The 21,920-nt window shown below is 37.4% G+C and overlaps 3 protein-coding genes across 4 annotated transcripts; 1 reads left to right on the forward strand and 2 right to left on the reverse strand.

Annotated features, from left to right (window-relative positions):
• The first annotated feature begins 50 nt into the window (after window positions 1-50).
• LOC131786739 (lamina-associated polypeptide 2, isoforms beta/gamma) lies at window positions 51-7,065 on the forward strand. The gene is made up of 4 exons (XM_059103798.2): window positions 51-360; window positions 2,390-2,564; window positions 3,426-3,626; window positions 4,346-7,065. The coding sequence occupies exons 1-4, from the start codon at window positions 148-150 to the stop codon at window positions 4,687-4,689; spliced, it is 933 nt and encodes a 310-aa protein (XP_058959781.2). The 5' UTR covers window positions 51-147; the 3' UTR covers window positions 4,690-7,065.
• Window positions 7,066-10,538: 3,473 nt separating this feature from the next.
• On the reverse strand, window positions 10,539-12,378 carry LOC131786748 (uncharacterized). Of its 2 annotated transcripts, none has more exons than XM_059103808.2 (3): window positions 12,248-12,378; window positions 11,819-11,967; window positions 10,539-11,282 (listed from the first exon to the last, which is right to left on the reverse strand). In XM_059103808.2, the coding sequence occupies exons 1-3, from the start codon at window positions 12,298-12,300 to the stop codon at window positions 10,633-10,635; spliced, it is 852 nt and encodes a 283-aa protein (XP_058959791.2). In that variant the 5' UTR covers window positions 12,301-12,378; the 3' UTR covers window positions 10,539-10,632. The 2 variants fall into 2 exon arrangements, with proteins under 2 accessions (XP_058959791.2, XP_066014589.1); XM_066158492.1 differs by having other exon boundaries at window positions 11,819-11,964; window positions 12,248-12,367.
• Window positions 12,379-15,232: 2,854 nt separating this feature from the next.
• On the reverse strand, window positions 15,233-17,032 carry LOC136276968 (tetratricopeptide repeat protein 28-like). Its single transcript, XM_066158491.1, has 2 exons — window positions 16,446-17,032; window positions 15,233-16,180 (listed from the first exon to the last, which is right to left on the reverse strand). The coding sequence occupies exons 1-2, from the start codon at window positions 16,991-16,993 to the stop codon at window positions 16,114-16,116; spliced, it is 615 nt and encodes a 204-aa protein (XP_066014588.1). The 5' UTR covers window positions 16,994-17,032; the 3' UTR covers window positions 15,233-16,113.
• Between the last annotated feature and the right edge of the window lie 4,888 nt (window positions 17,033-21,920).

Raw genomic sequence — 21,920 nt, forward strand, 5'->3', positions numbered from 1 at the left:
TCGAATTCAGCGGTTAACAATATAGCGTATGCGCAAAGGATTCGCGAGAGGCGCGCTTTCGCGCCTTCAATAAGTTTTGCTTCCGTGATTACAATTTGATTACAGTGTTCGCATGTCTCAGGAAAAGTTTTGAACGTTTGATGCAAGATGTCGACATTTTCCAACAATCCACGTCTTTTAACGAAAGATGAGCTAAAATCTGAATTAAAGGCGAACGGTATTCCACTTCCGCGAGCTGAGCAAAGAAAGGCTTTTTACGTTGATTTATACCTGGAACGTTTGACTTCGCAAAATCAAAATGAAGAATTTTCTTCCGATGAAGAGGAGATGTCCAAATATTCTCCGATGCGAGCCAGCCAGGTACCAATATACTCACGTTCTCCTTTAATTTATTCTGCTGAAATATTTTAATATTTAAAGGCGACAAAGAGGGTGTTTTCGTCGCTAAAATAGGTTTACCATTTACTGTTTTGGCGTGTGCGGTTTTGGTGGCCAATTTGTTTATTTTCAAACATTCTGTGATTTGTCAATTCAATCCCAGCAGCAGGTTTCTTTCCGAATGTGGCTTTGTTTTGTTTCGTTGGCGAAACGAACGTGTGGCTACTTTTCAACAAACTCTACTTTAAAAACAATTTAGTCGATTTGACGTATTCATTGTCTGGAATTCGCCTGGTAATCGTAGATTTCATGGCTTTACTCGTATAATTTACTCAAAAGTTTCCAATTAATTAATGAAGAAGCTGAAGCAAAGGTTTAGCTTTTACAAGTTGGCTTTGCTGCGCCCTGGTTTTTATTATTGCGAATATTAGCAGTACATTGCTGTAGAATGCCAGCTACCGAACAAGTAAGGAACATTACTTATTACTCGTTTTATTACATCGAAAATAATGTACCTAAACTAGTGGACTACATATTTCACGTCAAATAGTATTCATTAGAGCTCTTGCAGGTCCGTTTTGTGCAGTGCCTTTTTTCTTTCGTTCTCAATTTCCTCATAATAATTTTCAAGAACAGTTCCATACTCCATGAAAGATTAAATGCAAACTGATAATTTAGCATGCTCATTTAGAAATGTAGCAGTCTGAGAAAAGGTGATAACAGGAGTGAATTGACTCGTGACTGAATTTATTATCATGGTGGCTAAACGATTTAGGAACATTAGGTTCTCTTAACTTTTGCTACACCAGCACTTTAAAGAACTAGAAGCATAAACTTGGTAAAAATGAAAGCAAAACAACTGTAGCAGTAGCAAGGGAAAGTATAAAGATTTTAACCACCACTATATTCAAGAAAACTGGTAATAAGAAATCAAACTGATTCCAGAGCTGTTCCTCTCCCATCTGAGTGCTTTACAGATTGAATAGGACCTACACATGAATGCTGTTTCAGCAGTCCAATACTCAAGGTTCTCATAAAGAGATGTTGTAGTTTATTGGAGGATAAAATTGATAATAGGAAATTCAGGCCATCAAAATTTAGGCAGAACTTTCTTTGTAGTGGCTGGATAATTTTCTGATCTCTAAGGCTAGAAAAGCTTCCTAAACACTTTACAATTGGACTTTCAAGAATGTAGTTTTTTTTTTATCTTTAATTAGTTTGTCTTAAACAAATCCAGGTAGACAAGTGAAATTAATTAAATTGTAAATTAGGTTTACTTGCAACTATCATTGTGCATGTAAATATAGCTGTATGTCACACAAAAGAAGCAGTGGCAGGTGGTAATCAAGCATGGTAGTTAAATGAAAAAGTAACATTACCTTGATCACACTATGATGATTCTCAGCCTGTGACAATTTCTTTATTTCTGCTTTCAATTTTGCATCTTAACCACCTTCTTCCATTATTGGCCATGATATGTAGGTAGATGCAGGTTTTTGGGACACTTCATGTTTTGTCTGCTGTTAATACTATTTAATTATCACTTAAATGATGCCTTGGTCAAGGTTTGTCAGGGAGAAATTTGCTGATAGGAGAGTGAAAAGATCCAACAAAAGATTCAAAAACTGTTCAGACCTTCAAAACTTTAGCAGGAAATTGTGCACAGAAGTTAGAGAATTCTTTAATATCCAATCTTTAAGGAAGATCTCATGAAGTGGTTGTTACCTTCAGAGTTTTCACGACACAGTAATCTCTTAAATACTTCCCTTACCACTTACACTCCCAAGATCAAATTAGTAATTCTCCATACCATCTGCCAATAAATTCTTATGATGTTTGTTTAGAGAATCTGTTGTCAAATCAATTTATTATCCCCTAATTGATATTTTTCGTAATTCTCATCACTTGTCTACTTGATATTATACTGATATTGCAACGAGAAATTCTGTCTTGGTCACTTGTGGTAATCTCATGGAACAAGTTTAATTTTTTCATTAATTTGATTTTACAGAAGCTTCCGGTCAAGCTGCCCAAAAAGGTTGTCATCAATAAAAGAGTTAAGGGAGACCTGCCATTCGATGTGGCAGCTTTGTCTGATGGCGATCTTGCCAGGCAGCTGAAATCATTTGGAGCTACAGTAGGCCCTATTACTGAATCCACACGTCCTCTGTATCAAAAGAAACTGGGTAAGGTGATATACTCATTTGTAATCACTCACATGAGCTGACAAAAATGTTTATATGATAAGCAGAATCGTACACATTTTGATTGGTTTGTTCTTAATTGATCAATTAGATGCATAAATGATGTCATCCTTAACAACAGTCTGCTTTTTCTCATCTAAATCAGATGGACTCAATATTTTTGTAGGTCTGCATAGTTATGGATCACAGAAGATGTCAAAGTCTGTTAAACCCTTTAACTCCCAAATCAAATTTGTCATTCTCCTCACTTTCAACCACAAATTCTTACATGTAGTTCAGAGAATTTAGTATTGAATCAATTAGTTATCCCCAACTACTTATCTGGTTATGTATTGCTGTTGTACGGAGAAATTCTGTCTTGGTCACTTATGGGAGGTAAGGGTTAATAACATCAGTGGCACACTGGGCTGCACCTTGTGTGCTGCTGTTTTGTTTATACCACATTTTGATGCCACCTAAGATCTTTTATTGTACAGACGCACAGCAACAGAGTATATATCTGTTCAACAATTTGAGGAAGTTCGACTCAGCAAATATTTACAAATATTTTGGAATCTAAAAGCCAAATGTGGCATCCCTTTGGTGTGAAATAATCTCAGATTGCAATTGCTTGACTTTAGATAATTGGCAATTACTGGTACTGTAGGTTGCATAATTCAAGAAACTTTCTGATCAAATGTAGCTCAGTCTGTGATTAGATTCTGAAGGATAGAATCCATATTGGTAACCTTAACTCAAAAAGTTCTTTGGAGTTGTAACATTTAAGAGAAAAAGGCAGAAACATATATTCCAGGGCATTTTTTTTAATTACACAAAATTATCTCCAATTTTTGTATTTCTTAGCTAAGTTGCTGACAGAAGAGAAAAGTAATCCTGTCATTCCAGTTGTGCCGAAAGTCTCTCCGAAGAAACCAAAGGCTTCTCCAGTTAAGCCCAGTAATGAGTATGTGGAGTTTTCTGATGATAATGAAGTTTCATCAGAAGAGAGAGACGTGGAAGAAGTGGAAGAAGTAGAGCCCCTTCCATATGAGCTTGATGGAGAAGGTACTGAAGGAATCTTCTTGCTGTTGATTCTTGTGCCTAAGAAAGTAACAAACCTTAAATTTACAAGAAAAATGTTTTGTTACATTTATACTTTAATTTATAACCTGCAATATTGACAGAGATTTTATTAGTGAAAAAGCATTCCAGTCATATGGTCATTTGACGTACATGTATGTTGTTGTCAAAATGAAGCCTTTTACTTTGGCAACAAAATTAGTTAGCATTGGAAAAAATATATATATAACTGGCACTTTGTATATATTTGAGCTACTGATCAAATATTGAATTGAAGGAAGTATATCAGTTATGTAGTTGTGTATATATTATGTGTTATTTACTGGGCCAGAGGTCTGTTTGGGAAAATACAGTGCTCGAGGTGTCAAGGCCAGTTGCAAGACTAAGGACATGATTTTTTCTCAATTTGGACTGACCTAGACTGGTCAATAACATATTAATTTTTGCTAGGGTTTGTTTTTTCCTGCTTTGCTGCAAATGCTAGGGAAAAGTTCCAAACTGTGGTCTTTACTGTAAAAAGCTGGACTGGTTATCAGTGTGCAATTAGCCAATCAGAATCATTTCTTTAAGATTCCAGCCTGGTCAGATGCTTCAGAAAAAGATACATTGTATTACCATAAGAATCTAGCTCAGGAATATTTTTGCATCATAATGTGACTCAGGGTTGAAGTTGTTTATTTAATTTTTTTTCTCTCAATTTGCAGACCAGCAAGACACAACTCCAAAGCGCTTTTCCCATCCAAAATCATCATCCACACCATCAAAGGCAACACTTACAAAAAGAGTCCCACCAAGCATGACAATGGCAACACAGCAAACCCAACAAATCCTTACCAAGGATTCTGAGAACAACTTGTCCAAAGAACATCCCATGGAGACTGTGGCAAAGAAGAAGACTCCTGAGCCCAACAAGGAGGAACATAGCATATGTGGTCCTCATATTCAAATTCTGCTTGCAGTTGGAGTTTTTCTTGCTTTTACGGCTTTCTTGGTATATCATCTGATGGAAGATAATCCTTATAAAGAAATAGGGAAAGAGGGAAGTTGAGCACCATTGACAATATGATTGTTAATGAGTGCTGCAGTCTGTCAGTATACTTATAGGTTAGAACTAAAATAATTTTCTCTGTGCTGTATGTATGTTGTAGAGAGTAATTATAATGTTGCATGTGATGTAGCATGAAAATTCTGTGGAAGTTGGATTTTGTAGGTTGGAAAAAATTTTGTGATGTGGATTGGGAGAAATTTCTCTTTGGAAGCACAGTTGTTTTTCAGTTTTCAGATCAAGCAGTCCAACATTAACAAGGAAGAAAATGTGCCGTTATCAACTTTTATCTTTGTCTGATTTTATTTCTCTTTTTCTGTGGTACTTTGTGGAATTCTTTTACATTTTTGAAGAATACTTTACTGCATATGATTTCTGAAAAACACCAAAGTCATTCAAAAAGGAAACCCTCTCCCGTTTTAGAAATTTTCATTCCCCTAAAGGTAGTAAGTTTTGCAATTTTTTTTCTGGATCTAGTTAAGTAGAAGAATTTGTTAAAATTTCCAAATTTGAAAATTTGCCAAAGTTTTACACTACATGTACATACAATACAGCTCAGAGGTAGATGGCAAATGCACATGCAAAACTTTCGCACGTTTTTCACGTTCTGCGCCAAAAAAAGCACATGTCTTGAGCATGTTTTTGTTATTGTGATTAATGCAGTCAGCTTGCTTTGTTTTGCATTGTTTTGGAAAACAAAGGTTTTCTTTCTTTAAGTCCAGCTGCTAAAGCATCAAATCAACATTTGAATATCTCATCTAAGGGACGCAATGGCTGCTGTTTCAATGAAATGTTGAAACAACTTGTTGCGATTCCACAAGAATTTTGTAAAATAAGTTTTCGAAAGTTTTGAAGATGTGAATAATTAACTGTATACTGTAGTAGTTAACCCTTTGAGTGACTAATACCTAAGAGTGACCAGCATCTAATTTCTCTTTACAATATCACCCCTCAATCAGACATTAAGGTCACGAGAATGAAGGAAATGATCACCAACCAAAAAGACTGATGATTTCTAACCAAATTCTCCTTGTCAGCACCTTAAGAAATGTATGAAGTACAGTGTGGAGATTGTGTACTGATGTTAGGATGTAAAGGGTTTATTGGTGAAATACTTGGATAACCAACAGTATGTTGCTTGTTAAGATGAGTTGACTTTTTTCGTCCACTTATGTTAAACTAAATTCTGAGTAGGAGATTTTCAATTTCTGTCATGTTTCAGTTTCAGAACTTGTTCTCAGGTTTTAGTAAGAATACATTTACATATCTTGTTTGATGTTTTGGTGTGTAGTATCTCTGAGCATTTTTGTTGGGCCGTATTTTGATGAACCTGTAGGGCAAGTCAAAATGCAAACAACAGGTTAAAATGCTTAGCAAAACTATGCACCAAAACATTTAATAAGTTATTTATTAGCCAAGTGCCTTGTTTTAGGTGCATATCTCATTAGGAAAGGGAAAAGAGGAGGAGTTCGAGAGGTGTAGCACATGCTTCCAAACAGTTTAACAAGTTTGTTACTTTTGTACAAAATAACCAACTGTCATCTGAGCATGATTTATACTCTAGTTGGTGCAGTTGGATGATAATGCCTGATACTAAATGCAGTAGCTTTAGCATGGTCAGTTAAGAAAGAGACATTTTCTGACAAAGGAAACTTCTTGTTAGGTGATTTTCGAAATTTCTGTTTGGGTCTTTGCCACAGTGAATATTTGTGATGGTATTTTCTGGAAGATCAATTATTTAGATATTTTAGTTTCTTTTCCATTTCAAGTATTTATTTAAATATAGCTAGATTATTTTGATTTTTGCACTACTTATTCCAGTAAGGATATCCCCAGATTTGTTTCTTTGCAACCACTAGTCATGCTTCCATTTTTTTGATACTATATCTTAGTTTGTTATTGTATATAAAGTAGATAAGTTTTTTTAATTTTGTTTATCTTTTTTTTTAATTAAAACATATGTTTTCTTTCCTTTTGGAAACTGTTTGTAATTCTATATACTATCACAATCTCTTCTGGGCTTATACTTCATTGTAAATTAGGAGAATTTTGTTTTGTATCAAATAGCACTCTACAGCTACTACCTACCGCCTCTCTCTGTCGTCTGTCTCTTTGATGGATAAATAATCAAAATTGTGAGAAATGATTACAGCCTTATTTAGGCATGCAATTTTCCAATTCACTTTTGCTTTGTATGTTCTATTGGGTTGAACACTTCTTCAGTGCAGGACTGAATAAAGCAAGCAAAGTGTCTTAAGATACATGGCCCTTACAACCAGTTTTCTTAATTGTACATTTGATGTAGTTTATCAGATTCATTTATTTTGTTCATGTTCTTTTCTTGCCAAAAATGGATTGATCATTGATTTTTACTAAGCACTAAAAGTAAATTTTGAATGTTACTTGTTCTCCTTACAAACAAGTCTCTTAATTATCTTTGTTGCATCCACTTACAAAGAGTATCATTATTTTTTTTCCTTCTTCCCAAAAACGCTTACTATTTTTAATCAGTTATTGAACTAGAAGATATAGACAGTTCATTTTTCACAAAGGATGTTCCAGTAACATCTTACTGGCTAAGAAGTAGTAAGGAGTGGTGCATGCCGGGATATCTTTGAGTCTCGCTGTGGTATGCAAACTAGATGTACGGACAAATTTTTACTCTGGCAAATGTTAAATCTGTATGAAACTTTCGAAAATTACTTCAAGAGAATGGGGAATGTAATCTTTTGACTTTTGAGAATGAAACAGAATTACATCGTAAAGAAGAGCTATTTTGGCCAGGATTTCACTCCTCTACCACTGTCAAATTTCAAATGCTTCAGTTTGGTTTTCATCAAAAAGAAGGTTTATTGTTATTAGGTGTGACCGATGAAAAATATTTTTTCTTCGGATATCTTTTTTTTAGGTGCCTAACCGACAAGAGTAATTTATTTCATTCAAGAATTGTTCTTTATAATCTGTAGTGAACGAAATCCTACGAATAACATATTTTTCGCCACAGAAAATAAGAAAGTTGAGAGCACCCAAGCGTCGTGCCGCCCAAAAAGGAATTTCATCCTCGCCAGCAGAGATTGCAAGGTATTTTAATCGATCTTTGATTTTCACGAGGAACCACGAACTGTTTACGAATAATTCATTTTTATGGAATAAATTAAACGGAGCCAGATTTTCTTGAAGTCCGAAACTAAAACTTACAGGTGTTCTCAGCCAGTAGTGTATATCCACTTGTTGGGAATGTGAAAATTTTATTTAACATAACGAAAAGCTATGAATTGCATCAATGCATCTGGGATAAAACCTTTTTTAAGGTGGAAAAATTTTATTCAAGGTAACTCAAAATTTTGATTTAACCAAGAGACCCAGGTCAATAAGAGAGTTTATGTCTTAGTTTTGAATTGAATGCAAAAGTCTGCTAACGCACAAGTTATAAAAAGTTAGAGAGAAATTAAGTTTTGTTGCATTTTCAGTCCGCAGAATGCAAGGTGAAACCCGCTGAGCAGAGCGCTGCGGAAAAAGGGAAGAAAAAAAAGGTAAAAGAAACATCTTCAGAGATAGTAATGTAAACCAAATGAGCGTAAACTTCCGGTCAGCGATCGTCGGACTGAGATAATTGTTTTACACTTCTGAAGACTTGGGGGAGAAAATTTAAAATTACTATACTTTTCTCTTTGCCGAGGTTTTTTCCCTTTCAGTTTATTTCTTTTTAATACAAAATCTTCAATGATTTCTTTTTCTAAACTTAACTCGGCATTTTATATTCTTTTTATTTCCACGTTTTGCAATCTTCTAGTCAGCCATCCTAGAAGGACAATCCAAGGATTAAGGTTGGTGTTGCTGTGTTGCTGTATGACATAAGCATTAAGACACTTGGTTGTTGCTTTCATTTTTTCCTTTTAAACAATTCTTTATAACATTGTTTCCAATTTCTACTATATCTTTCAAAAATATAAAAACCTTTTATAAATGTTAAAACTGGTCCGGCCGCATGTCGTAAGAGGTTTGCTAATATTTCTTTAATTACGGATCCAAAATCATTTTTAATTCAAGAAGCTAACAAAAACTGCTGAAGACCAGAGGAAGGAAATAGAAACGCTTCAAGATAAAATTGCGTGAGTTTAAGTTTAACCTAAGCTATGGTAATGTGCAATGTACTGGCGATAAGTTCAAGGCCGTTAAAACTCTTCGGGACGTCTTCGGAAAAATTCTGAGATGTCGTCGGAAGTGTTTGGGTGTCTTCTGATATGATCGGTCTCAGGTCAAAGTTCAGTGTATAGCGCAAAAGATAAGGTTCGGGATATCATCAGAAATCTTTGGGACATCCCTAGGAGTGTTCAGGTGTCTTTGATTCGATAGTCTCATGTTGAGGTATGATTTTGCATCAGAACTCTTCGGGACGTCATCAGAAGTTTTTTTAAACATCCTCTGAAATCTTTGAGTGTCTTCGGAAATGATTGGGTCTCAGGATTAGTTACAGTGTATAGCGCATAAAATGAGGTTGCATCCGAACTCTTCGGGACATCATCAGAAGTTTTTTGAACATCCTTGGAAATCTTCGGGTGTCTTCGGATATGATCGGGTCTTAGGCTTAGTGACAGTGCATGAGATAAGGTTGCATCAGAACTCTTCGGGACATCATCATAAGTTTTTTTGACATTCTCGGAAATCTTCGGGCGTCTCCAGATATGATCGGGTCTTAGGCTTAGTTACAGTGTACAGCGAAAGAGATAAGGTTTCATCCTAACTCTTTGGGACATCATCAGGAGTTTTGATCTAAAAAGTTCAACCTTAGTAAGGAAAGGAATGTTTTTTGTTTTCATTAAAAATTCTTGATTTTGTTGTTTTCCGTTCGTAAAATGAATAAGAAGTACGAGATAAGTTGATTAAGAAAATAAACAAAGAAATAAGTAAAACAGATTTCCCTCCCCCCATCCCCAAAATGCTTGAAGTGACCTAATGGCGTTTAGTGACCATAGGGCGCCAAAGAGTCGAATTTACTATTTTTTCTTTCACCTATTTCTATTTTTGTATAAGCTTTACCATTCTCTACTTTCCAATGAAACTGTTGGCTCTTGTCTAAATTCCCTGACCAGCTGACACCCGCCACTTAAGCGCCGAGTGGGTTTTTTTCATCTTATGAACTCTCGTTGGTCCAATCAGATTTTTTTTGTCCTACACTATTTTTGTTATACACACCTTTTTCAGAGGCTATATTACTACTACTTACATAGAGGAAACGAACTCATTTCAACTTTGAAATTGAAAATCCCATTTCTGATGACTAATCTAGTTTTTCATTTTTCTTAGCGAAACAGTACGAGCCTAAGATGTGCTCGAAAATAAACATACCATTTCTTATTAACTGGATGACATTTCTGAAGTGATTTCTGGAAATTATGACCATCAGCCACAATTCTGGACACTAGTTTAGAAAACGTGCGTCCAATATCACCTTCTAAAAGAAAACTTTAGTCTTAGAAAGCTGCCTTAGAGTTGGAAGGAGCTGTTTTAAATAAGTTTTGAAGGGAATTACCATATAACTATTCTTCACCCATTTATCCTGTTGCTTTCAAGCTACTACCACTTAAGGGAACATGATATTTGCAGAGATATACTCAGTACCATTAGATCCATTCCCCCTTTTTTTTTCTATAGGTTGAAACAAATGCTTATTAGAGACTCTCTGAAACCAGTATATCAGCGTATCTCGTGAGTTATCTCGTTATTGAACAAAGTTCAAACACGGGAACTTGCTCAACTGGGAAAAGATGAAGGTTACAACTTTTACCTAAAAATTGTAAGCTCTTGACAAAATCAGTCACTGATATCTCATAAATCAAGAACCCGCATTTATTAGCTTCGAAACTTCTAGGCAGAAGGTTTCATTGATGCCGCTTACAAAATCAAAATCGGCACTCTTAAGTGCTGGAAAACTTTCACATGCTTTCAACGGATGAAAATGTTTCCGTGCGGGTTTGGCACGTTTCTCAAGTGGTCTGCTCGATATCTTCCACAAGGATCATGGGTAGGCCAATTGCTATTTGTGCTCCCATCAAAATAATAGAATTGACCTCCGCCGAAGGAAGGTCCATACCCATAAAACTTCCAGGTATTTGGTGCCGCTCCACCGCAGTTCTTAGCAACCTGCTTCACCAGTTTACAAGAAAGCGACCCCTTCTTCTGTTTCACTATGCTACCAGAACCTTCCTTGCATGCGAACCAGTTGTTGATATTGCTCTTGATCAGGGTTTCCTCACCAATGCTGCGCCACAAAGAAAAGTCCATGGCCTCGTATTGAGTCTCGCTCAGTGGAACTGTTTTGGACACTCGGACGTTGGAGCCGCCCGCTGACCAGGATGGACGCGGGATGACAGCGTTTGATGCAGCCTTGAAATGTGAGTAATCGGTAAAGGTATAGCTGTAAACTAATGTCCAACCCCCTCCATCCGTTTGCTGGTCGCAGTAGGCCTGGAAAGCGTTGCTACGGGAACCGCCATCAGGATCTATCCAATAAACGCCTGACACGGCGTATGGGAACTTCTTTTTGAGCACCTTGCAGTTCAGCACTGCTAAGTCTTTTGACAATCCTATTAATTCTATAAAAACAAGATAAACATATAGTCAGTGGGGCATTCCTATCAAATCTGCTCATAAATGATTTTCTGATTGTATATATATCACTGAACGCTGGTAAATTTCTGGCGAAAGAATAAAATTACGGGTATCTCGTCCGCTATTTTTCTCAGAAGTATAACTCCAGCCCAGTTATTTTGCTGGATCACAGATTGGTGCTGGATCTCTTGCAATTCAAGACTTATATTTAGTTAAACAAAAATATTTAGTTTTTAACCGAAAGAAGAGGAATATGAAAAAGTAATCCAAGAAACTTAAACCTCGTTGAAGGTGTACTCAAGACAAGGGTTTCATTTCTGAAACAAACATTTTTCGGGGAATGTACGTAACGCAAGTACAGACACATTTTGAAATTCCCAATCCTGAAAGGATGGCATTAAACGGCCTAAAACGTAAAATACAAGGGCATGAGGTGAAAAGCACTTTGGTGTTCAAGTCAGTCTCGCTTTTCTTAATATGTTTATACTGATTTCGTAAAAGTAAAAGAGAAATATCATACCTAGTTCCGTCTGCTCTGCCAAACTGTACGTCCCATTTCTCAACCGTTTGATAATTTCGTTCTTGCAGAGCAACGCCGTCTTGTAAAGATATAGATTGCCTTTTGCATCCACGTCCAACACTCTGAAGCGTCGCTGATCCACTCCCCTGCTGTCGGAGATCAGAAACAAACAATCTTGTTAAAAATTTTTGGTCCTGGTTTTTCCAATACGAACCATTGTTTTGACTATTGTCAAGCGTTTTTCACTACCGCTAAAAATGATACTTTTGTTAGTATAAATCACCAAATCAACTAATCGACAAAGTGGAAATTCTTGAAAATAAAAAGTATTTTTCGGTTCTAAAGATTTCTTGAATAGGATGTGTGTGTGGGCAGCCAAAAATCGAAGGTAAACTTAAGTTCATTCAGTGGTGTAAAAGTTAATAATACCCTGAGGTCGAGAAGAAAACGAAATAGAAGATCATCAAATGAAACAACATCATTCCAGTGTAAAGATCCTGAATTGATCGATGGCTTAGATGAATTTTTCTGTTGATGCTTTTGTCGAGATCCAAGTTGCAATACTACCGGCCGATATATATGCTTTTAAATGTTTAGAGTCTTCAAAGAAACAGGATAAAACTCGTGGTAATTTATTATTAATCTCAATCATCCATGTCATCTAATTAATAAAGGTTTTTATGACAGTATCGATTTTTTGACAACTGATGACACCATTTGCCCTGAGGAGTTTATAAGGAAAACGCATGATTTTGCACTCAGGATGACTATTAATAAAAATAACCCAAATTTTTTTTACAATTTACTCAGAAGAGATAGTTGATGAGGCAAGCAATAAACTAGTTTGTACTTTAAGATAATCTTGTGCAGCCTTCTTTTTATAAATTTAGATGTAATCAAGCCAAGTGCATTAGATGTTTTAATCAAACATAATCTTATACTCATAAAAACGTATTTACATTCCACTGACCGATTCTTGCTAATCAAAGAAAAGTTGTAAGCTCCTACATCGATACAAAAAGAAGAAGGGGCATTTGTAAATAACGTAATTTTCCGGTTGAATGAAAATCTCAATAACACTTAAAGTTTTAAGTGCAAATAATTCTTTGCGGCGTTGATTTTTTCGGTATTGTACACTGTTATTTAGGAGTTAGTTCGTGCATGAACTTAACATGTTCTTGAATTCAACAGTCGTATGTAAATTTACGACCAAGTCAACTTAATTTTGCGTTTTGATTTACTGAAAAATTAAAGCGTATGTGAAATTATTTCGAATAAAACAGTCGATAGAAAGTAATCATGAAAATAAAACATCAAAAGATGTCGTGCCATTACCAAGTTGCGTCCACCCTAAAAGAACGTGTGTGGTGTCGATGATAAATCGTGTCCAAAAAAATTGTGGTTTAAGTTTTGATTTCGTTCTTGAAGTGGAAAAAAAGGAATTGTTGGTGAGGCCGCTAAAAAGGATACGCAACTACTGGCTGTTGATGATGGTTTGTAGGGAAAGAAACGCCGTTTAAAAGTTTTAAACATATAACGTCAGTCACATTTAAATCATTTGAACACTAATAAGGGGTGAGGTAACCCGCCTAGCCTTGGTCGAAAAGTAAAACGCGTTAACATACAATCTTACAACCCCGGGGTGCTGGAGTAAGGTTTCTCAGAGGTTTTTGTTGCGCTTTCAATTAGGGAGGTTGAGCAAAAAAAGAGAAAGACGAAAGATTAATTTTTGGACACGTGTGTATTTATTCATAAAGGCGTCACGCTTTGTGTCACGCGGTGTTAGGTTACGCGAGGAACCATTGACTTAATATGTTATAAGGAATAGTTTGAAATATGGTCGATTTACAACGCTAAATATTCCGAAATGTGAACACTTTACACTCCTTGAGTGTCCGTTGCGGTTTCTGATGATTTCTGCCATGAGACGGTTAGGAAATGTACAAAGTTTTTAAAACACGTGTTTCACTTTTGAGCTTTTTGCCATGAACGCGACCTCGGCTAGGGGGGTTGCTCCACCTTGAGACGTTTACATGGCAAATTGTCACCCCGGCTGACAGGGTTACCCTACCTGGCAGACCGGGAAACCCGCCTAGGCGGGTCAACCCACCTATCATGTAAACGTGATTGAAATAAAATAAGAAATTATATGGACAGGCGGGTTACTTCACCTACCTGGGGTCCCCCACTTACATGTAAACAAGCCCTAAAAATGAAAGTCCGTAATTGCGCGCGCCAGGGCGTAACTACCTACTCTCTTTTTTAAAAATTTTTTTTTTTAATTTTTTTTATGAATTCCATAAATGCGTAAAAAAACTTCGATTTAGTTTAATTGGATTTTTGAGAGATGATTCGAAAAGTGAAAAGACTTTCATGTGGCACTTGCTTATAATGGTCGAAAAACAAGAGAAAAAAACAAACCCATCAGAATATTGAATAACACTGTTCGTTTTTTCTGATCCAACACTAGGCCGGCGGTGAGGAAACTTGTTTTAACTTTGCAATATTCTCGTTGCAGTCTCAGTAAATAACACAGTTGCAATATTGAATCAGTTGTAATCAAGCCAGGATACATGATTTATCAGATCACGAGACAAAACTCGTAGCATTGTATTATATAACCATCGCTTCAATATTTGCGCAACCTCGACGAATGAAAGCAAGCTGTGAGCAAACATTTTTAACTTGTTTGGTTTAGAAGAGGGTCTCTGTGGGGTGATGGGTGACTTTAGACATTAAAAAGTCCGGTTGATTTCTTCTAATAAGATGTTCGAAAGCATAGAAATACAAAAACATCTTGCGCTAGTTAATTTCCTTCGCCGCAGTGACTTCAAATTTTTAGTGATTTTGCTACCGTGACAGATGAATTATGCAAATTAGTCTGTTGAGCAAACTCTGACCGTTCTATATCAATGGCTCCCTGTTGTTTGGTCCTGAAATGTTCATACAGGTTTAAATAGCTCAAGCTCTCTAAACTCAAATAGGAAAAAACACAAACCATTTTCTTTAAAAAAGAGTTGCTCGTTAAAACGCTGACCGATCGCTAATCAGTACGATAGTCGATACGTTTTGTTCGTCTCTTGTTTCACATATCACAAGAGGCAAGTGATCAGTTCAAACTTGAAGTATTGACGAGCCTGCATGACATTCCTGCCATCCGGAAGCGATTTTAAACTTCTGTCTTCATAGATTAGTTTTGATAAGGATATATTTTGAAAGAGGAGTGGTTGACAAGGATCTTTTAAGATGCTACATCAAATTTATTCCTCAAATATTGAAGATTTTGTTAACTAAACCTTACAAAAGGCTTTGAAAAAAAAACTAAACCAGATTCTAGTGGTTCGTTTTATACCTAAACTACTATTTTAACTTTACTGATTTCGCTTAACTTTAAAGCCTTACCTACGTCAACATTTTTCTGTGTTTATGATATTGGAAATATAATTTTTGCGTTGTTCAGTTGAAGGTTTCTTTATTCTTCTCTTTCTTACATACAACTTATTACTTCGGGACTAACTCAGATCTAACAGGAAAAGTGTGGGTCTCCGCTTATAAAAGGGACGCTTACTGAGCTGCCAATCTCTAACCTTCGTCATCCTTTTACACTTAATTAGCGAATCACGTTAAGCTACGAAGAGCGGAGTTCGCATACTAAGTAGATACCTTCGAAATGTTTACGCTTTACAAAATCCTTAAATTTCTTAGTCTTACAGTCAAGGTTGGTCATAACTAAAACAAGATTGATAATATAAAAATTGTAATGGAATAACCAACAGAATTAGAATCATACTTGAAAATATATCTTAAGAGGAAATACTCCTCGAAGACTGTTATATAACAGCACAATAAACAGAAAATTCGGAGAACAAAGAGTGTACCCAAGGTACAGCCCCTAAAAGAGCTACGTGCTATTCGTATAAATTACCTGATTAAAATTCGGTGCGGAGGATGAAAAGTACTACTTGTTTACACCTTAAGTCACCTCTGAGAAAAAGAGTTGTGAAGCGTGCTAAATTATACCTGTAAGATAAGACTGCCAAAAGGAATAAGAAATGATCAAGTGGCTTATTATAATTTTTACTGAATGGCTTATGCTAATATACTATTTCCATTCATTTCCAACGTTTAAATAAGTAAAAAAAAACACTGGATAGATACAAATTTTGTCTTTTAACAATATTGAAAAGGAAAGCACAAAAAATTGAACTAGATCTAATTTGGGATAGCTCCTTTTTTAATTTCAATGAAATACGGCTAAAGCATTTTCTCTACTTTGCTCTATTCAATTTATGCATCTAAAAGTCTTTTGGCTCTGTTTCCTTCGAGTGATTCTCATTACTTACTCTGTCGGGGTCTCTTTCTCTGTAAAAAAAAGTGAAAAAAAAAACAGCAATTTATTATTAACTCGATTAATATTTTGGATATGAAGCAAATACAATTATACCAAGCTTAATATCTAAAAATATAAATGGCTAGCACTATATAATATATGTATATGGATATATACCGAACTACCCTTGATGGTAACAAAGGACCCCCGCCGACAGTCAGCGACCAGTAAACCACAGCTACCTTCACATCTACTTCGACTTTAATTTGTGAAATATCTTTTCGGACTGAGTCTTACCTCTGCTTGTCAAACCCGAGTCTCACATCATCTCCAATCAGCGTAAACGAAGCCCACTCAGACACACTGGTAGACTTTTTTTTTCTCATCCACTTCATGGCCTGATGGAGGGATTCACTGGCACTTTCTCCCTCTACAAGGTGTTCGTAGAACCGACTCATCAGCTGCTCTGTTGCTGAGTCTGAAATGGCCCACAGCGCAACCAACACCGAGCGAGCACCGGATCCTAAGAACGCACGGGCAATTCCTATAACTCCCTCGGCTCTAATGTCACCTCTTCCACTGTGACAGCAGCTAAGTACTACCAGTTTAGCTCTGACTTTCACTCGTGATACATCAGCCATCGTCAACATGTAATCTTCATGTGGTAAGATAGCGTTTCGCCTGTTGGAAGTACTAGGGATGGGGGAGAGGGCAATTTCTCCCCTTTCGGCGTCACCATGGGCAGCAAAATGAATCAGGCTCACTGAACTTATCCGCTCAAGCACCGCCTGCTTCGTTGCTTCTTCTCCTACCAGAGGCAGAACACCCACCAGTCGTCCGACCATCTCCGCTTCCTTTCTCGCATCTGGCAATGGCGGCAGCCAATTAACCTTAGGGTCGCCAATTATCAAGGCACCAGTGTTGCTGTGATAGTCCTCTGGGCTATCTTGAATAATCTTGAGTGTTGTCAAAGAAGGAATGACACGGATCCTATGAGTCTCCGAGAGGTATTCGGCTCCCTCCTTTTCACTCAGTGCAGCAAAGGGAACTTTGTAGAAACTGCGGTCAGGAACGATGATGACTTCAAGCTCCTCAAGCAAATCATAAACGGGAGCAATAAACATTTTGTAACACAAAAATAGACTTGAAATCACTTTCTCGTCCTCCTCCACGAGTAGCAATCTTGCTGATCTCTTCTTTTCGGGGGAGAGAAGTTGCAATTTAACCATATTTAACGATCGATCTTCACAATCTTTAGTGGGCAAAATACCAAGACTCCGGAAATTATCATCCACAAATTTATCCAAAGGCAAATCTTTGGGCAACCCAGCCTGGACTAGATTCTCTTCTACTGATATTCTTCTATGGTGAAGGACTCCACTTGTCTTTAAGATCCACAAACGCAGATCATTGTGAAAATAAGAAATGTACAGACAAGTACAGTTATTTTTCTTTCTAAAAATGTTCTCAACGCCAAACCAAGATTGCGGATTAGCAGAGATGTGCGTTTCAACCGAGTACCTCTCTACCATTAAGTCTGATAGGCCTCTAGCTCGACACAACTCCTCAAAATAAAGAGCATCCCGAGCATTTCCAGTGTCAAAAAGCAAATTGCAAAGCAGCTTATAGGGAAATATTCCTGAGTGCTCCAGAAGTGATGTTTTGAAGTGATCATTGGCGCCCAAGAAATATCTCAGCTCCTCATACTTTTCAATGCACAGACGAAGACACGAAATGGTATCTTTGTTTTTATTTTGCAATAAATACAAAATGGCGTATTTTTTAAGGATTTCGAACTCTTTTCTTCTATCTCCAGTATCTCTGGATATGGATAAAGCTTTCTCCAAGTATACTTCCGAGGCTTCATAATCTCCAACTTCTCTAGACAAACTTCCAAGGTTTGCAAGATCTGCCGCTTTCCCTTCCTCATTACCAATGTCAGTTCTGATGACAAGTGCTTTTTGGAGACACTCTTTAGCCTCGTCGTATTGCCCGAGCGACCAAAACACACAACCTAGGCCTCCATAACATGATGCTTCGCCTTGTATGTCGCCAATTTCGGTTTTGATGACAAGCGCTTTTTGGAGACACTCTTTAGCCTTGTCGTATTGCTCGAGCGACAGAAACAAACCACCAAGGTTTGCGTAGACTGATGACTCTCCTCTTCTGTTGCCAATTTCAGTTGTGATGACAAGCGCTTTTTGAAGATATTCTTTAGCCTTGTCGTATTGCCCGATAACTTTAAACAAGTTACCAAGGCTTCCGAAGTTACTTGCCTCTCCTTGTCTGTCACCGATTTCAGTTCTGATAACAAGCGCCTTTTGGAGACACTCTTGAGCCATGTCGTATTGTCCGAGCAACTCAAAGATAGTACCTAGGTTTCCGTAGTCAGTTGCCTCTCCTTGTCTGTCGCCAATATTAGTTCTGATGACAAGCGCCTTTTGAAGATACTCTTTAGCCTTGTGGTATTGCCCGAGCCACAGAAACACAGTACCTAGGTTTCCATAACATGATGCTTCCCCTTGTATGTCGCCAATTTCAGTTTTGATGACAAGCGCTCTTTGGAGATACTCTTGAGCCTTGTAGTATTGCCCGAGCGACTCAAACATCTTTCCTAGGCTTCCGTAGTTAGTTGCCTCTCCTTTTCTATTGCCAATTTCGGTGTTGATGACAAGCGCCTTTTGGAGATACTCTTTAGCCTTGTCGTATTGCCCGAGCAACTCAAAGATAGTACCTAGGTTTTCGTAGTCAGTTGCCTCTCCTTCTCTGTCGCCAATTTCAGTCCTGATGACAAGCGCCTTTTGGAGATACACTTGAGCCTTGTCGTATTGCCCACGCGACAGAAACACAGTGCCTAGGTTTCCATAACATGATGCTTCCCCTTTTCTGTCGCCAATTTCAGTTTTGATGACCAGCGCTCTTTGGAGATACTCTTGAGCCTTGTCGTATTGCCCGAGCCACTGAGTCATATATCCTAGCTCTTCGTAGTTAGCTGCCTCTCCTTTTCTGTCGCCAATTTCAGTTGTGATGACAAGCGCTTTTTGAACACACTCTTTAGCCTTGTCGTATTGCCCGAGCGACTGAAACATAGTACCAAGGTTTCCGTAGACAGTTGCCTGTCCTTTTCTGTCGCCAATTTCGGTTCTGATGACAAGCGCCTTTTGGAGATACTCTTGGGCCTTGTCGTATTGCCCGAGCGATTGAAACATAGTGCCTAGGTTTCCGTTGTCAATTGCTTCTCCTTCTTTGTCGCCAATTTCGGTTCTGATGACAAGCGCCTTTTGGAGATATTCTTTAGCCTTGTCGTATTGCCCGAGCGACAGAAACATATATCCTAGGTTTCCATAACAATACGCTTTCCCTTTTCTGTCGCCAAGTTTAGTTGTGATAACAAGCGCCTTTTGGAGATACTCTTGAGCCTTGTCGTATTGCCCGAGCGACAGAAACACAGTACCTAGGTTTCTGTAGTCAGATGCCTCTCCTTGTCTGTCGCCAATTTCAGTTCTGATGACAAGCGCCTTTTGGAGATACTCTTTAGCCTTGTCGTATTGCCCGAGCGACTGAAACACAATACCTAGGTTTCCATAACATGATGCTTCCCCTCTTTTGTCGCCAATTTCAGTTTTGATGACAAGCGCTCTTTGGATATACTCTTCAGCCTCGTCGTATTGCTTAAGCAATCGAAACAAATTACCAAGGTTTCCGAAGACAGTTGACTCTCCTTGTCTGTCGCCAATTTCAGTTCTGATAACAAGCGCCTTTTGGAGATACTCTTGAGCCTTGTCGTATTGCCCGAGCGACAGAAACACAGTACCTAGGTTTCCATAACAGGATGCTTCTTCGCTTCTGTCGCCAATTTCGGTAGCTATGGAAAGGGCCCTCTCAACATGCTCCTTCGCCTTTAGGTTTTCGCCAAGTGTTTGAAGCATAATTCCAGACTCTCTGTATAAGACAGACAGCATCTTGCTGAAAAGAACTGTAAAGATGTCGCTGTAACATTGTGGCAGTACTGAATCAAATTGGTCTTTGCTGTTTTGATCGGTGCTATTTAGTAAAATCAAACATTCGCTGCATATCTCAATGGCTTTCTGAATACGATCTGAGTTGAGCAAGAACACGGAAACAAGTAAGGCGATGGTCATGAAAGCTATCATGGCTTCTGTTATTCGGTTTCCATTGCCATCCTTTCCTGTTATCAGGGAAACATTATTTTTAGTAACGCAATACTAAATGATTCGATAATCTGGATTCATAATGAGTTACCACAAACAGGAACACACATGTAAAGTTACAAAAGCGAGCTTGGTCGATTTCACCTGCAAACTTTTTGTAACGAGCTGAAAGTGTTAGAATTCACTATATAGGCTTTAAAAAAATAATAATAAAAGAAGGGACGTGGATAAGTACAACTAGAACACATCAACGGATCACATTCGGTGAAACTTGTAAACTTAATTTGACCTGCACAGATTTTTTGAAACGGACTGTGTGGCTGTCACGCTATGAAAGTCATCTCTTATTCCAATGATTTTTGATCCAGCTGTTTCGTTTGTTCTTCATACAGAGTAAAAATATTGACGCATGCTTGAGTTTGATTAATGGTCGTATGTCGGAGGGTCGCGCCATCAATTAAGTTGTTTTGAAAGGTTGAAGGTTTCTTAGAAAAAATAAGAAAGATTGATAAACCTTTTTCTACAACGTTCTGGGGGCATTTGAAAATGTTGTTCTAGCAGTTTATCACCAGGTAATGAGCTTACTTATCTGAAGTATATGGCTGAAAACGAATCTATTCGTGACTGATGAGGATGATTGCCAGGATTTGAGGTAACAACGGTTTGACAAACTCGGTTTGTCACCTTTCATTTTACTCCAGTTGTGATTTTTGCACAACATGACATGACTGTAAAGTCATAGGACAAAGATAAACAAAACAGCATTTATCTTAACTTTTGCTATGAGAACTTTCCCCATGCATATTTTCTGTAAACAACATTAATCAACGGGGTAAGTTTCTAAAGAAACTTTGGTGGGATATACAATATAACTTGGCTTTACCAACTGAGTTGACAATGTAAATTGGCCATTGTAATGAGTTTCTGAAGGTGACGTTTCGAGCGTTAGCCCTTCATCAGAGCATTTGATAATCTTGGGAAATGAATATTGTTGTATTACCTGTATTCCACAGAGGAACTAGTAAAGAGTGGTCAGCAGTATCAATATAATGCTTTGTTTTTCATCTGCATTTCTACTTCGTTACAGGTATATGTTTGTAGTTACGTCGAGTTGTCCTCTGCGAAGGTTGATCAATTTTTTTTAAAAGATCACAAACAGAGACGAGATTTCTCTTCGGAATATTGCTCATAAGATAACATTCTTTCAAAGCCTCGCACGTTTCATTTGTCTGAAACGTTTGTTGTTAAGAACATTAGTTGTAAACATCGCCAAATTATGCAATATCTGATTTTTAACTATTTTCGCGAATTGCCCCCATAAAAAGTACAGGCAGACCCGCAGAGATTTTTACATATTAAAAAAACTAGAATATTATAACCAGCTAGGTGAGTAGTTTCAGTTCCAGAATCGGTGTACTTTTGGAGAAATTCAGATAAACGTTTTCCCTGTTTTACCCGATTACAAAAATAAACGAAACAGTACCGAGATAAATAATCTATTGGTGTGTTTACATTTACTCCCAGGGAAAATTAAATGTATCAAAATGAAGACGAATGATGTCACTATGTATGGTTGAAGTGCCAATTTTTAATGCCGAAT

Source organism: Pocillopora verrucosa, chromosome 11 (assembly GCF_036669915.1).
Source record: "Pocillopora verrucosa isolate sample1 chromosome 11, ASM3666991v2, whole genome shotgun sequence".
In the NCBI taxonomy this organism is placed as follows: Eukaryota; Metazoa; Cnidaria; class Anthozoa; order Scleractinia; family Pocilloporidae; genus Pocillopora; species Pocillopora verrucosa.

Coding starts and splice junctions, on each gene's coding strand:
- LOC131786739 (XM_059103798.2), top strand. CDS start 148: ATGTCGACATTTTCCAACAATCCACGTCTTTTAACGAAAGATGAGCTA. Junction 361..2,389: donor CTCCGATGCGAGCCAGCCAG/GTACCAATATAC, acceptor TTGATTTTACAG/AAGCTTCCGGTCAAGCTGCC. Junction 2,565..3,425: donor TCTGTATCAAAAGAAACTGG/GTAAGGTGATAT, acceptor TGTATTTCTTAG/CTAAGTTGCTGACAGAAGAG.
- LOC131786748 (XM_059103808.2), bottom strand. CDS start 12,300: ATGATGTTGTTTCATTTGATGATCTTCTATTTCGTTTTCTTCTCGACC. Junction 11,968..12,247: donor GTTTTCTTCTCGACCTCAGG/GTATTATTAACT, acceptor GATCTCCGACAG/CAGGGGAGTGGATCAGCGAC. Junction 11,283..11,818: donor GGCAGAGCAGACGGAACTAG/GTATGATATTTC, acceptor TTGTTTTTATAG/AATTAATAGGATTGTCAAAA.
- LOC136276968 (XM_066158491.1), bottom strand. CDS start 16,993: ATGGTCGGACGACTGGTGGGTGTTCTGCCTCTGGTAGGAGAAGAAGCA. Junction 16,181..16,445: donor CTCGGGTTTGACAAGCAGAG/GTAAGACTCAGT, acceptor TTTTTTTTACAG/AGAAAGAGACCCCGACAGAG.